The sequence below is a fragment of the Strix uralensis genome, chromosome 2, assembly GCF_047716275.1.
Source record: "Strix uralensis isolate ZFMK-TIS-50842 chromosome 2, bStrUra1, whole genome shotgun sequence".
Taxonomy (NCBI): Eukaryota; Metazoa; Chordata; class Aves; order Strigiformes; family Strigidae; genus Strix; species Strix uralensis.
The window spans coordinates 11,500,573-11,515,453 of NC_133973.1; the positions used below are offsets into that span (position 1 = coordinate 11,500,573).

A 14,881-nucleotide genomic window follows, 5' to 3' on the forward strand; every position below is an offset into this window, starting at 1 on the left:
AGCATAGAAATTTAATAACAACTTATGAAGGTTCCTCCTACAACAAGAATGTAATCAAGGTAAATAAAACTAAGATTAAAGAATGCCTCACAGCTTCATACTCAGATTCCACTCATTTCACTGGGAGCTGTGTCTATAGAAGCTATCAGTAACTGATAAACTTATGTCAAGTAAAGGTAAGTCACTGCTAAAATTTTACTCAGTATCTCACTTCAAACTACTTGTGCTCCTTATGTAAAGTTAACATTACTTAAATTTTTCTTCATACAGGTGGTGATTGTACAGGGTAAACATACTGTTAAATTTCACATAGGCAACTCTGACATCATCATTTTGCAATGATTTTACCAATGTAGAAACCTTGTTATGATAGTGCCACTTTGAAGACTTAGGCAAAAGTTAGACTCAGTTTTACAAAGCTTCACACCAGAAAGAGTCAGTCCATAATACCCTACAAACTAAATAGCCCATTTGGCCAAACTAAATGGCCCCTCACTACAAAAAGGACATTGAATTACTCGAGCGTGTCCAGAGAAGGGCAACGAAGCTGGTGCAGGGTCTGGAGCACATGTCGTACGAGGAGCAGCTGAGGGAACTGCGGGAGTTTAGTCTGGAGAAGAGGAGGCTGAGGGGAGACCTCATCGCCATCTACAACTCCCTGAAAGGAGGTTGCAGAGAGCTGGGGATGAGTCTCTTTAACCAAGTAATAAGTGATAGGACAAGAGGGAATGGCCTCAAGTTGCACCAGGGAAGGTTTAGACTAGATATTAGGAAGCATTTCTTTACAGAACGGTTGTTAGGCGTTGGAATGGGCTGCCCAGGGAGGTGGTGGAGTCCCCATCCCTGGAGGTGTTTAAGAGTAGGGTCGATTTAGCGCTGAGGGATCTGGTGTAGTTGGGAACTGTTAATGTTGGGTTGATGGCTGGACTGGATGATCTTCAAGGTCTTTTCCAACCTAGACAATTCTGTGATTCTGTGATTTGGAAACCATCTCCAATAATAACACAATGGACCAATGCAGTCTTGTCAAAGCTCACATCAACCTTCATCTGCCAAGCCATTCGTCTAGCATATACATTACTCAAGAGTAAGGACACTTAAAACATCCAATTTGTTTTAAAGGGAGAGATACTTTATACACGAGCCTAGTTTCAGAAGGCCTCCTCACACAGATTACAACTGAACTGTGTTACAAGATCGTTTTATTAAATAGCAGCGGGTTTAAATCATTGTTACCTTTTTCTTCCAAATACAAGTATACATATATAGTGAGGCATTTTAGAAAAGCAAAACTGACCAACTCTTTAAAAAGCTATAGACTTTCCTCAGTATTCCAGAAGCACAACTGTAAAATAACTGCTTTACTGACATGCCATATATTAGACCTTTTCATTGCATTCAAAGGAAAGAGATTACTCACATGGCTTGCCGGTAACTAACTTTCCTAATTGGGTTTCAATCTTTTCCACATAATCTACAGACAACCAAAGGAAAATGATCATTGTTGAAGAACTGCCACCATAACCTCTCCACAAGCCAAACCTTCTCAGATCCAGAGTATCCACTGTCAGCTTAATATTCTTATTAAGAGCCACTGTAGAAGAGAGAAGTTAAAATAACCATAACTTTCACAGCCAAGGATAAAGTCACACATCACAGTAATTGCACGCTAAAATGTAAGTATGATCAGAGTGTATTAAAACAGTACTTCTAGGTTTTATTCCTGGCATTACATAAAATGTGTTGAGAATTTAATACCTAAATCAGTTACATCAAACTATGTAAAACAAAGTTAACAAATTGCAACACCAAAAGTTAAACATCTAAATGCAGGATTCTTCATGAAAGAAATTATATTTTTGCTCAGAATAAGCACAGTCAGTACCTACAAATGTAGAAAAAAAAAAAAAATCGCAAATCATGAACTCCTACTAGCTTTCATTCAATCCAATTCAGACCTACTCACAAACCTTCTCCTATAAGATACAGAAACCACACATCACCTTCGGAAAATGGACGGAATGCACATCTACATTTACATTCCTCTTAGCTTTAGTCAATTCATACATTTTTGTTTAATAAACCTAAGGGCCTAAACCCTTATCTGAAAAGATTAATGTTTCACCTCAAAAACATGTGTAGTCATATTCACTGTAGTTCAAAACTTAATATATTCAGGAATGCAGGAGGCAAGGCCATTAAAACTGCAAGTTCACCTTAAAAGTTAAGAAGCTGCTAAGTTTTTAATGCTTACACTATAGACACTGATACTTCTATTTATTGAAAAATGGAAATTTTAAAAATTATTTAATGTCTTTCTGAAAGTAAGATTAAAAATTATTCATAATATAAATATATACTGATTATTTTAATGCAATATTTTAAAGATATAGTTGAGAGAAGGCTAAAGGAAGAAAATTCTCTTACCCTGAAATGGGATCGTAATATACTTGGTTGTAAACTGAAATAAGATTAAAAATGTATAAATTAGTTTGGGGTTTAGCAATTGATTAAAACAAAGTAAGAATTTTTAATTATCTGCACATTTTCTTTTGCTTATAGACAAATAAACTGAAAATAGTATTATAGAATCATTTTGCTTTGAAAAGACCCTTAAGATGATCAAGTCTAACTGTTAACCTAACACTACCAAGTCCAATAGGCCTAGTTTGAGACTTAATATTGCCTATTTTACCTAAAACAACACTCCTAAATACATATTGCAGAATCTAAATGACAGCAAAGTGAGTCCCAGAAGTGCTAAGCACTGAGAAATAAGAAGAAAGATGTGAAGAAAAAAAAAAATTATGAACACTTGGGACAAAAGGGGCTTAAGCACCCCATGATAAAGACTGTCAGCTGCACTATATGAATTAAGCACACTATATAAACGGTCCAACAGTGGGGTGTTACTTTGCTATTTACATTAACCTTTGAATTAAAGGCCTTTAAACTTCCACTTACACTGCTGCTATGTTAAAAAGACTTTGCTAAATAAAGAATGTTTTATTGTCACTTTGACAGAAGGTTGTCACATACACTGAGAGAAGAGGTTTCTCTTACATTACCACAATAAGCACAAAGTTGTTTTTTTCCAAGGAAAATTTTCACTTTCCACCTAAAAGCACTGATTCTAAAAATATTTCAACTCATCCCTCAAATTATTTCAAAGTTAGGAAATTTTCATGAAATGTTTTCATCACTGCATGAGAACTGAAGCACAAAAAATGGTGTTTTGTAAAAAGCTGAAATTATTACAATCCAAGATTTCAAAATGTCTCACTGTAAGCAAAAAGAGATATACATGTTCAAACATTTCTTTTCCAATTGCAATAGAATGAGTCTGGTCAAAGACCTGTTGAAACTCCTGCAGCTGGTACTCCACTTGAAGTACACCTCCACTTACATTTCTACACCCTGTGAGTAGGATGTTGCCTATGCACTAATGCTTTTAGTATTGCTTTTATGCTCTTTAAAGCTACAAAACAAGAAATTTTCTGTTTAAAAGGCAAGATTAGTGCATAATATATATCTGAACTCTGATCACTATGGATTACTTTATTCTAATATCTGTACTATTTCTGAGAAAAGTAACTGGTGTTTATTTCAAGTGACATTAACATGGCCATTATTTTCCATTAGATTTCATGAAAAGCTTCCTCAGTATGATTTCTGTTCCAGTACAGCATTTATACAGAACCTTTACCTCTGAAAACTGGGGCCACAGAAAATCCCAGTTAGCTTCTCTACTGACAGCAATCCAAACATACAAGGTAATGGACTATACACTCCATCGTTTAGCCAAAGCAATCAGATGCAACAATAATCAAAACTCAGTGCTTCCACACTAAGTACCACTAGCTTTTCTCAACCAGAATTTTAATTTTATATATTCTCAAAATATCATCATAATAGAACAACTTACCCTAGCAGGACCTGTTGATAACCATTTAAATTTCCCAATGTACAGATTATCAAATTCAACATCCAATCCTGGGGTCATCTGTTTTCTAGGTGTGCTTCCAGAAGGTAAACTGATAGGACATTTATCTTCAAATGACTCTGTTAAAAACTGGAAAAAACAGTATATTTACTACAGGGCTTTAAATGAGATAAGTCCCTGCTGTAACCTTAGGAGTTTTCTCTTCATGTTTGTAAGAATTTACTCCCAAAGTCAACTCCCATATAAAAATTCCATATTAAAAAGCTGTAAATGTTATTACAACCATTACTGACAATGTCCTTAAGGGCCTAACAGTATCTTGCTCCACCTCTAAAGCTCCCACTGCCAAGAAATAACCTCTGCTCTTTACTAATCTAGAGCCAAGTGAAAAATCAAACAACAGAGCAACAAAAAATACACCTCTTGATATCAAAGGCACAGGATCCAATTCAATCCTTAGGATCAAAATGATGCACCTGTAAGAAGAGGCAGCAATGGCCCTTCTGACTTGTTTCAGGATTACAGAGGGAACCCAAATCCAGGTCAAAGCAAGCAGCACAAAGCTAATCAAGTCCAAAACGGGGCAACAATCTTTATGGCTAGTTTTAGATTCAAATTCTACCACTAGCCACACAGGAAAGGGAACTTTACCCTATCTCTGTCTGCTGTCAACAAAGACCCTTGAACTTCTCTATGCACTGAATTACAACAGAGGACTGGACAACACGAAGAAACTACTGGCTTGAACTATGATGAATATAAAACAGTGTGAAAAAAGATTTTTCACAGACCTATCTTCATCATGTCTACCTCTAGCTCAGGTTACTACTTGATCCTTTCTGTTTCATAATATTAAACATTTCCAAATGCTTGTTTTCAAAATGTGAAATACACTGTATGTTGCAAAAATACTGAAGCTTCAGAGCCAAAGATCTTCTCTGAAGGCTGTCCAGAATTATATCTGTGAAATAAATTACTGCAGCTACTCCTTGTTGCTGGAACTAATTGTACCTGCTGTAAGCATTTCACTTTTGTCCTAATATACAAGAAAAAAATAAACATTGCAGAAATAAATTAAATAGTTGGCATAACAATACATAGGCCAAAAACTGGACTACCTGCTCTGTGTGACTTTCCATGTTGCCTTCCAATAGCTTTGCTGAGAAACAGAAGTCAGGCCGTTGGTCTGTTTCTTTATTGTCAGTGACATTATCCTGCAGCAGCTCTGTGCGTTTTGATTCAGAAGGTCCATCCTCATCATCACTGGAAAGGACAACTAAAGAGGAAAAAAGAAGTATACATATACTACAGGACGCAGACTTGACAATATTTTATTGTGGATCTCAGACGAGCAAAGAATTCTCTCTTGCAGTATGCAATATCAAAGTACATTGCCCAAACCAGTCAAGGTCTACATGCGTGAAAGTGTATGCAACAAGCACTGCTTTGTATCTTTATTAACACTTTTTACTCAAGATCCTCAAAATTATCTGACTATTAAAAGAAACAGGACACAACATAGCTGCTTCAGAGAAGAGAGAGTATTTTTTTCTCAGTTTAAGCATCATTAAAAGTACAAAGTTGATTTCCCAGAGCCACAAAATCAGCTGAAAAAATAAGGATTGGAATTTGAAAATCCTGATGTCTATCTTGTTTCTCAAGTGCAAGACCCTCTATACTCCAGCAGAGGACACTGGCACTAAGCACTGTTCTCTAACCTGCACAATGCGTTACAAACAACACGATCTCTGTCTTCAATCTTTTGTTCCATATGTTTCAACCAGTTAGTCACACATGAGTTCTAGTACCTAAACATACTAATAGTAACTGTCAGCAGCACAGATCAGTACATACTTGGGTCAACTGAAGCAAGTTGTCGATCACCCCTGCAGATTCTGTTACGCAGCTTGCTCAGGTACTGCGATTTGTCCATCTTTAATTTCCTGATGGTACTAACTTGTGCTGAAATCACATCCTCACTGGTGGCAGAAAGCTGTTTCTCTGACAAATTTCTGGGAGGAGACTCTGAGCCAGGTTCCTCTGTGCAGCTGTGAGCAGGACTTAAGTGGTTGCAGGTGGAAACGTCTTTATGGTCTCTCTCTAATGGCTGGGGAATACAATCCAGCACCAGAGTTGTATTAGATCTGTGACCCTGTTCATCCTCACAGGGTGTTCTGTGGCAAGGAGACTGAGTTGAACTCAATCTTCGCTCTTTCTATAAAACAGGAAACAGTGACAGGTTATATGTTTATTTCTTGACGTTTCTATGATGGTTCAGATCAGTGATCACTGAGACCTACCTCTGTGCTAGACAAAATAATTACAGCTTAATGCAGCTGCATGTAGAGCTCAAGTGAGGGTAATTTCTCCCTCCTCATATTCCAAAGGTTATTACATAAAGGCCTGAGGGACAACCTTTTAGAAGTCTACTATGACCCCCATTCAAACTTGCCGTGGTTTCAACCCAGCCGCAGCCAAACACCACGCAGCCACTCCCTCACCCTCCCCCGCTCCCGGGGATGGGGGAAAGAGTTGGAGGGGCAAGGGTTAGGAGACTTGTAGGTTGAGATAAAAACAATTTAGTAATTGAAATAAAATAAAATTAAAATAATAGTAATAATAGACAATACAAATGGATAACGCACAATGTGATTGTTCACACCCTGCTGACCGATGCCCAGCCTGTTCCCAGCTAGTGATCCCCAGGAAGAGAGAATCCTGAAACCACCATCCCGAAAATCTAAGTGGAGCTTCCCAATCCACCCTTATCATATACTGAGCATGACACTGTATGATATGGAATATTCCATTGGCCAGTTTGGGTCTGTTGCTTTAGCTGTGCTCCCCCTCCAGCTTCTTGTGTACCTGCACACTTGCAGGATATGGGAAGTTGAAAAGTCCTTGATTTCTTAGCAATAACTAAAAACATCAGTGTATTATTAACATTCTTCTCATATCAAATCCCATACTGAATCCATAACACAGCATTATTTTAGCTACTAAGAAGGAAGGGAAAAAACAAAAATCAACCAATTAGCTCTATCCCAGCTGAAACCAGGACAAAACCGAACAAGAAACTACTTCTGATTTTTTAGCAGCACTCTCACTGTCTGACACTGAAAGACCAAGCACCAGTGATGTTCATTACTTTGCAAATGTGTGGCTTGGTCAACTGGGTGAACAGGACTCAGCAACTATCTGCTTTTGTGGGGTTTTAATCAGAAGGTTACAGAGATGCCTTTATTGTATTCAAATGCTTGAATATAAATCACAGTTTGTACTGACTGATTCCATCAGTCTTTTTTTTTTTTTTCCAAATCTCAATGACAGACTAGAATAAAACTTTAGGGAAGGGTATGCTAGACTGAGAAGGCAGAAAGGACATCTGCAAGTTTTCAATAACCCGAGGTATACTTTGCAAATTTTGTATCGAAGTCCCTAATTAGTTCTGTATCATCTGTGAAAGAAGCCTCACTTCAGTAGCTAGATGCCTTATTTCCAAAATCGTTTTACTCCATGCTCCTGCCTGCGGGAAACACTGTCATTCACCTCTCACAACCTTTATATTCTGATATCGCCAACAGAAGTACATATACCTCACTGTTCTTTATGCACCACTGAACTACTTTCCCTCAACAAGTACAACAGGATCCCTAGATACCCTACTTATTAGTATAATTCTTTCATTTTGGATGTTGCTACTGCTGCTACTTAAGTGTGTGTGCATGTGTGTACACAAACACATACATTAAAATTAAGTGCAACTTACAGAGAGTAGAAATGATTTTTCTGGAATGGGTGCACTACAATAATCAGAAATATGGCCACTAGATCTTCTTTTCCTTTTCTCAGAATCAAAAGAGCTGGATTCCTTCTGACTGAGAGTGGTGCTGTTCATGTTTCTGCTCCTCTTTCCCAGTTCATCATAGTTCTTGTTTTCTGTGTCAGAAAAAAGTAGTGATTTAATGGGTTATCCTTAAAAACCTTTGTATTTCTTCATATCTGTTACATCTTAAATAAAAATGCATGGAAGCAGATACCTTCCACGATAATTCTTTCCTCTTTTAATCGTGTGTGGCTGCCAAAATATATTCCCTAAAATAATTAGGGAAAGATTATTATTGCACGATTAGTTAAGATAAGGGCATAACCAAATTCACAGTTCCCTTCCAAGTAAGAATTAGAAATCCATACTTCACAGCCTTTCTTTTATCTTCTGCTGGATGCAATATTCTCCATTTCCTGTTCTAATCTGCAGATATTATTAACCAGTATTAAAAATATAGTATATTTGTCCTGGAGAGTCAGTATAGAGCTCATAGTTTTTCAGCAATAAATACAAATATAGTCATATAGCATAAACATTTTTGCAGAGTTCACAAACCATTTGAACATGCTTAATGTATTACATTGTTGAGTATAAAAGACTTCTATAAAATCATATTGTAATGGTGCAGTGAGGCTTCCCTCAGTTTCCTTTTTCTTCCACAGATCTGATTCACCATAGCTTTATTCCTATTTAAAAACAGCTATTTGATATATTTTACCATATCTGTAAAAAACTGCATTTTGAGGAAACATATGCACTGCATGCAATGCCTATTTTATTTCTGTGCTCTCCTCATAATACTAGAGTAAAAAAAGAAAATCTCCCAACACTCTCCAAAATTCATATTTAAATCACTAACAGCATGGCCAGCAGGGACAGGGCAGGTGATCTGACCCCCGTACTCGGCACTGGTGAGGCCACACCTCGATGACTGTGTTCAGTTTTGGGCCCCTCTCTACAAAAAGGACATTGAATTACTCGAGCGTGTCCAGAGAAGGGCAACGAAGCTGGTGAAGGGTCTGGAGCACATGTTGTACTAGGAGCGGCTGAGGGAACTGCGGGGGTTTAGTCTGGAGAAGAGGAGGCTGAGGGGAGACCTCATCGCCCTCTACAGCTACCTGAAAGGAGGTTGCAGAGAGCTGGGGATGAGTCTCTTTAACCAAGTAATAAGCAATAGGACAAGAGGGAATGGCCTCAAGTTGTGCCAGAGAAGGTTTAGACTAGATATTAGGAAGCATTTCTTTACAGAACGGGTTGTTAGGTGTTGGAATGGGCTGCCCAGGCAGGTGGTGGAGTCGCCATCCCTGGAGGTGTTTAAGAGTAGGGTCGACATAGCACTGAGAGATCTGGTGGAGTTGAGAACTGTCAGTGTGAGGTTAATGGTTGGACTGGATGATCTTCAAGGTCTTTTCCAACCTAGATGATTCTGTGATTCTGTGAAATGCCAGATTATTGCTCACTACAAACCTTTCTTCTGCAGCTCTCGTCTTCTAAAAGTGAAGACATTATTTTTTTCTGGTTCTTTAGAAGCTTTGGTCAATTTATACACATCATCATCTGTTTTTCTCAGGCAATGCTCGGACCTGTAAAGAGTATTAACTATGACTTATTTTTAATTTTGAAAGAATATTTAACAAAAATCCCAACAGAAACAAGAGTTGGTTAGACCACAAACTTCTGCCTCTCTTGTAAGCGTGGGGGGCTTGGCAAATGAAATACAAACTAATTCAGTTCCCATTGTGGAGATACACAGATATTCTAACAATAATAATGAAACAGATGTTTCTAAAAGGTGCAAAGTATGAAAATCTGACATGCTTGACATCAGACACTGAAATATTATTTTGCTGTAAAGCATGACTGCAACAAGAACACATGAGAAAACAAAAAAAAAGGAGAACAACAGTCAGTTAAGTATATCCTTGCCTTTGTCATGAATGCGGTGGGAATGAGGCAGTGTAGTATATTTTTAATTTAGATTTAGAACTGCTAATAGCATCCACTGAGTAAGTTCCTGCAACAAGAAAGGACTTGAAATAGAAATCCCTGCTCAAAAGGGCCTGAAACAGTAACTTTGAAGGAGATGGGGGAGACAGGACATGAATGAGGAAGAAACATAAAAGGATTACAGTATGAGAAACTAGGCAACCTACAGTTATTCAGTTGAGCTTGCAGTTTCATTCTAAAAAGAAGGACATGCAAGAAAGTAATCATATGTTTTGTTTGTTTGGGGTTTATCAGCTTTTTTTATAAATAAGAGAATGTATTCAAGAGGTACTGAAAGACTGAACAGTATGACATCCTCACATTTGAGGTCTGATCCCATAAACATATTCTGAATTTCTCTGGAGGCTACTTACAGCTGACAAAAGTCTACATAACTGTATTTTGGTTTCTAGTGTATGCATTAGGATAACATTTAGTTATCCTAAATGTGGTATTTTCTCACATTAACTTAATTACATTCAGTATGCAAGACTTCTCCTCAGGGTTACCAAATAAAATAAACTAACCTTCGTGACCTCTGCTTCACTTTCTGTGAGAGTTGGAAAATAAAGAAAGTAAAGAAGATTTCATAGATAAAGCAATTTAATGCTGCTCTGGAAAATCTGTTCAATTTCTCCTTTTGTCACCTCACTTAATGCAAAGGGATTTTGTGTTCATTGTTTTATAACGTGCCTAACTCAGAATGTTGCAGTCTCCAATTTGCAAAGAGTAAAGCGATCATCACAATGACTGAAAGCCCCGACAGCTGAGCCTAGACTCATAAAGAACATCACCAATCATGGGACATTCTTGACATCTTAACTAGACAGTCAAAACTGTTGGACACTTCCTGAACAGATGCCAGTTCTTCAGTGCCATATCTGTAGATTATTGTTGCTCTTTGGAAATACTGTAAAGACAAATGAAGATTTCTGGACTGCTCTGATACTACAGTGATGAACAGTATATAAGCACCGTGAAGAAATTACTGATTATCTTGCCATTCATAAAAAATCACGAATTGGACCATATACAGAAAAAGTGCTTGGTAAGTGCTATTACTCATCTGTATATTGAACAAGACAGAGTCTTCCACGCAACAGGCAGCTCTAGTTCTGGAACTACAGCTCTAGTTCTCACTACAGAAAACTTGATTTTGGAACCCACAACTCTCTCGCAACTCAAATATTTGTATGACTAAGAGCTATATAGATTTGACTGCCTTAAAAGACAATACAAAACCATTGTTTTCTAGCATTCGTTTTACACCAACATCACAATTCAGGCATTTCAACAATAGTAAACATTTCAATAGGAACGTTTCAGCTAATAGGCTTCCCTAAACACATTAACTCTATACAAATTCTGGACATTTTATTTTTACTTCCAATCTCTGCTGTTAACTCAGTTTAAAATGTACCTCTTAACAGATACATGCATAACCTAAGAAGGTAGGGCAGTATATACCAAAGTGCTCTCAACAGCCGTGAGAGAAAAACACTTTAAAACCCTAAGTTCCTTTAAAACCCTAAGTTCCTTTACATTTAAAACCTACCTCAAATTTGTTAGTTATAGATAGGTCAGTGGTGACTTACACAAATGCATTTCACACAGGTTTGCAGTGCACAAACAATGCAAAATCCACCAATGCTGTAATACCAAAAGCAAGAAAGGTAACAGGGAACTCACAGCAAGTTCTAGCTGATAGAGAAAGGTTAACTTATTACCACTCTGTTCTGATCACGCACAATTCTCTGACTCAATCTGAAATTTCCATACTACAAAACTGGCACAATTTTAGTAAAACAGCATCCATTTTAGCTACTCTGACGACACAAGAGTCTCTATGGCCATGTGCATACATACACACAACCATTCCAAATGGGGGAGCTTTTACTCTCTTCTGAAAGAGGAGACCCCAAAAGAATCAGTGCCAACTGTATCTTATGCATAGACCTTAGTTACAGAGAGGTGACCAGGATCAAACCACGTCTTTGTTGAAATAACTCCTAAATTCTCCATTTCCCATGTGATATCTATTACAACTTGCATTAACATGCTAGTCACTGGGGAGAGGTAGAAAATCCTCCTAATGTTGGTTCCTGACAATAACAAGCCTTTTACTTAATACATTAGAAAAATAGATCACAGAAACAGAATATTAATCCCTCAAACAACAAACCACTCCAAATCTAAAGCAAGTTGAATGCATCACCTACCAAAAAACCTGACTAGTTCAAACCATTCTTGTGCTTAACAAAAGTCAACAGCTGTCCTCCAGACATGAGCTTGAAAAATTAAGCAAGATTTTTCCTCAGATTTAGAGTTATATATGAGAGTTCATGTTTTCCTCTCTATGAACCCACTACCTCCCATCATCAAAAACAGCACCAAGTGGAAAAATCAGATACTAAAAATTACAAATCTTAAAAGATTTTGTAGTAAAACAAAAAAACCCCAACAATCAAAACAAACTCCCCACACTTCAGTCAGCCTAAGCTTATGGAAAACTATTAGCAATGAATATAATAATTCTGAAATGAGACAGTCTAATAAACTAAGTCCTTCATTTAAATTGCAGCTTTGTCAGATTAATTTAAGCAGCAATGGGGATCCCAACAGAAAAAGAGAAAGGAATTCTTACTAGTTTAGGTTTTTTAAGATGTTCATGGATCAGAATAAAGAATTTGCCTTACTTTATCAAAAATTTTAAAGATTTCTTTAACCTGGGAATTGTTGATTATTCCTGCCCTCACAAATCATTCTTCTCTTCCTTCCTCTTTCTATTTTCTTCCCCCAAGTTTCCTGCTATTTGTTCTTGTGGATACTTTACTGTTGAGCAAAGAGGCAGCCATAAAAGACAAGAGAAAACAGCTTACTCTGAATTAAACTGCCATCTTAGACCAAAACCAAAGTTACATAATTCTAATATCTTATTTCTGCTAGTTTTATATGTCAAGCATTACTGTGATGTTCAGTCAACCTAAATGTAGGAAGAAAAGAAGAAAAATAGATGTTAAGCAATGAGAGGACACACACACAGCCCTTAAACAATGGCACTCTGTTGGGATTAAGACCACTAGTGGATTAATGTGAAAAGAAATGAATTATCACAGAGAGGAATTTGGTGAAATTTTGCAAAATAAATTACTTGAAATCATGCTAGAACACATTTACAGCAACAGGAAAGCAAGATTTTGGTTCTGGACACAAAACCAACATAAATGTGTTTGAATTACTTGGCCATCTTCACAAATCAAAACACTGATCTATTGCAAATTCAAACTCCTTCTATGAAAGAAAAGTAGCCTATTAGGATCATGTACAACAAATCAAAATAAATGCAATGTTAAAACAGCTCACTGGAGCGGCATGTTAGTCTGCACTCAGGAAACCAACCTCCTGCTTCAAGACAAGAGTATAACAAAAATTGTTTCAGGGAAATTCTTTTCTATTGTGAATCTATGTCATTTCAGGAAGACTGGCAAAATCAGCAGTGAGTAACATACCTTTCAGACAGAAAAGAACTTTCATGAGGAGAACTTAATATTTGACATGTCTGTAGGCTGGCAACAGATGATGAGAGTAGTTGACCCGACTGTAATTTGTCAGCATCAGATAAATTTGCATCAATTATTACGTGGCTGTCTATGTATTTTCTTCCAATTTTCGTCCTCAGGACATTCGTCAAGATAACTTTGGGTTGCCTGCCATATATATATATATAACAGTAAATCATAAATACTGCACTGAAATCTAGAGAAAGAAACTTCTTGTTAAATTGGTGTATCTTAGAGGCTTGCTGATCATCAAACATCATTACTTTCAGTTCCTTAGAGACAAATCAAAATCCACTAAGGAACTTAAAATCCCAGGTAAGCAGAAAAACATGAAAAAGCAACAAGAGACCAAGGTAAGAAATGTTAACCATATAATTTCACCTTAGCTAAATAAGATTCACACTGCATTGCCTCTAATGCAACACCTAAATATTGCTTAAAAACTGGTAAACGTTTATTTCTAAGCAGTTTTCATGCAGTATCTGTACACATTTCTCAGAACTACAGAGCAAACAATCTTGATTTTCCTGTGAACAAGAAACCTCCAGTAAAATAGACTGAATTTTCTCAAGTGCTTAGTCAACAGGTAGCAAAATAGCATAAAAAGGTAGCATTACATTTTGTTCCCCCCCCCTCCTCGACTTCCAGGTGGCATTCTGCAGAATAGCAATAGCAAGGCTCAGAAAAACACCTGCAAGCGTTTGAAGAGACAAACATCAAAAATAAGCTAACCAGAAATAGGAAGATGCAACTGCCCACTTGAGCACACATGTGTAAGAGCAGCACAAATTATTTCATACAATGCCACTGCAGCCAGCTTGTTGTATAACCCTTGATTTACCCACTTAGTTTCTCCAACTGGGATTTAAATTCTACCACTTCCATTGCAATTTATTTTGGATTAGGATGTAATGTCATGGACTTTTTTGAATCTGTTATGAACAACATTATCTTTTCTGTATCAACCAAATAATTCTCCCGTTGTCTGTATTCATCCACAAAGCACACTCCAGCACAGACTGCGTGATGTCTCGGGAGCACTCAGATCTCCTCTTGCACGGAAATGTAAATTTGCTTTTAATCAGGTGACTACCTTACAGACAAGAAGATGCAGAGGCACACAGGTGATAAGCAATGAGGATATGATTGCGTGGAAAAGTCTAACAGAGAAGACTGCAGTCTGGATGTAACCTCCAATAAAGGAAGTCCCTAAACTGTTTGCCATCAGGAAAAAAAAAAAAAAAAAAAAAAAAAAATCAGTGGAAAAAGCATTCACTCTAGCCATACTTTTCCCTGAGTATCTGCAGTTGACCACTGCTGGGGTGGGGGAGAAGCAGCAGGGAAGATACTGGACTTGATATGCTTTTCTTCTGACCCTTTAGGCCAGTTCTCCTATTTTCATGAGTAGTCTGAAACAGCAATAGTGAAAATACATAGTAATACCTTCTCTGAGAAAAGAGAGCAGTTAAATGGAAGTTCTTCACAAGAACTTCACAATATTCTTCACAAGAATAAAAACCCCACATTTTGGGAGTCCAATAGCTGAATCAGAATTAACTGGTC

At 37.3% G+C, this 14,881-nt stretch overlaps 1 protein-coding gene across 6 annotated transcripts in view; it reads right to left on the reverse strand.

Annotated features, from left to right (window-relative positions):
- Positions 1-14,881, reverse strand: part of SENP7 (SUMO specific peptidase 7) — a 49,489-nt gene that overhangs the window by 20,178 nt on the left and 14,430 nt on the right. For 5 of the 6 annotated variants that reach the window (XM_074856092.1, XM_074856075.1, XM_074856082.1 and 2 more), the window contains 8 exons: positions 13,268-13,465; positions 9,240-9,355; positions 7,713-7,882; positions 5,798-6,158; positions 5,062-5,219; positions 3,926-4,072; positions 2,428-2,461; positions 1,421-1,594 (listed from right to left, as the gene is read on the reverse strand). In XM_074856092.1, coding sequence (XP_074712193.1) covers positions 1,421-1,594; positions 2,428-2,461; positions 3,926-4,072; positions 5,062-5,219; positions 5,798-6,158; positions 7,713-7,882; positions 9,240-9,355; positions 13,268-13,465 — 1,358 coding nt within the window. The remainder of the gene's footprint in view (positions 1-1,420; positions 1,595-2,427; positions 2,462-3,925; positions 4,073-5,061; positions 5,220-5,797; positions 6,159-7,712; positions 7,883-9,239; positions 9,356-13,267; positions 13,466-14,881) is intronic. The other variant, XM_074856111.1, reaches the window with a different exon arrangement.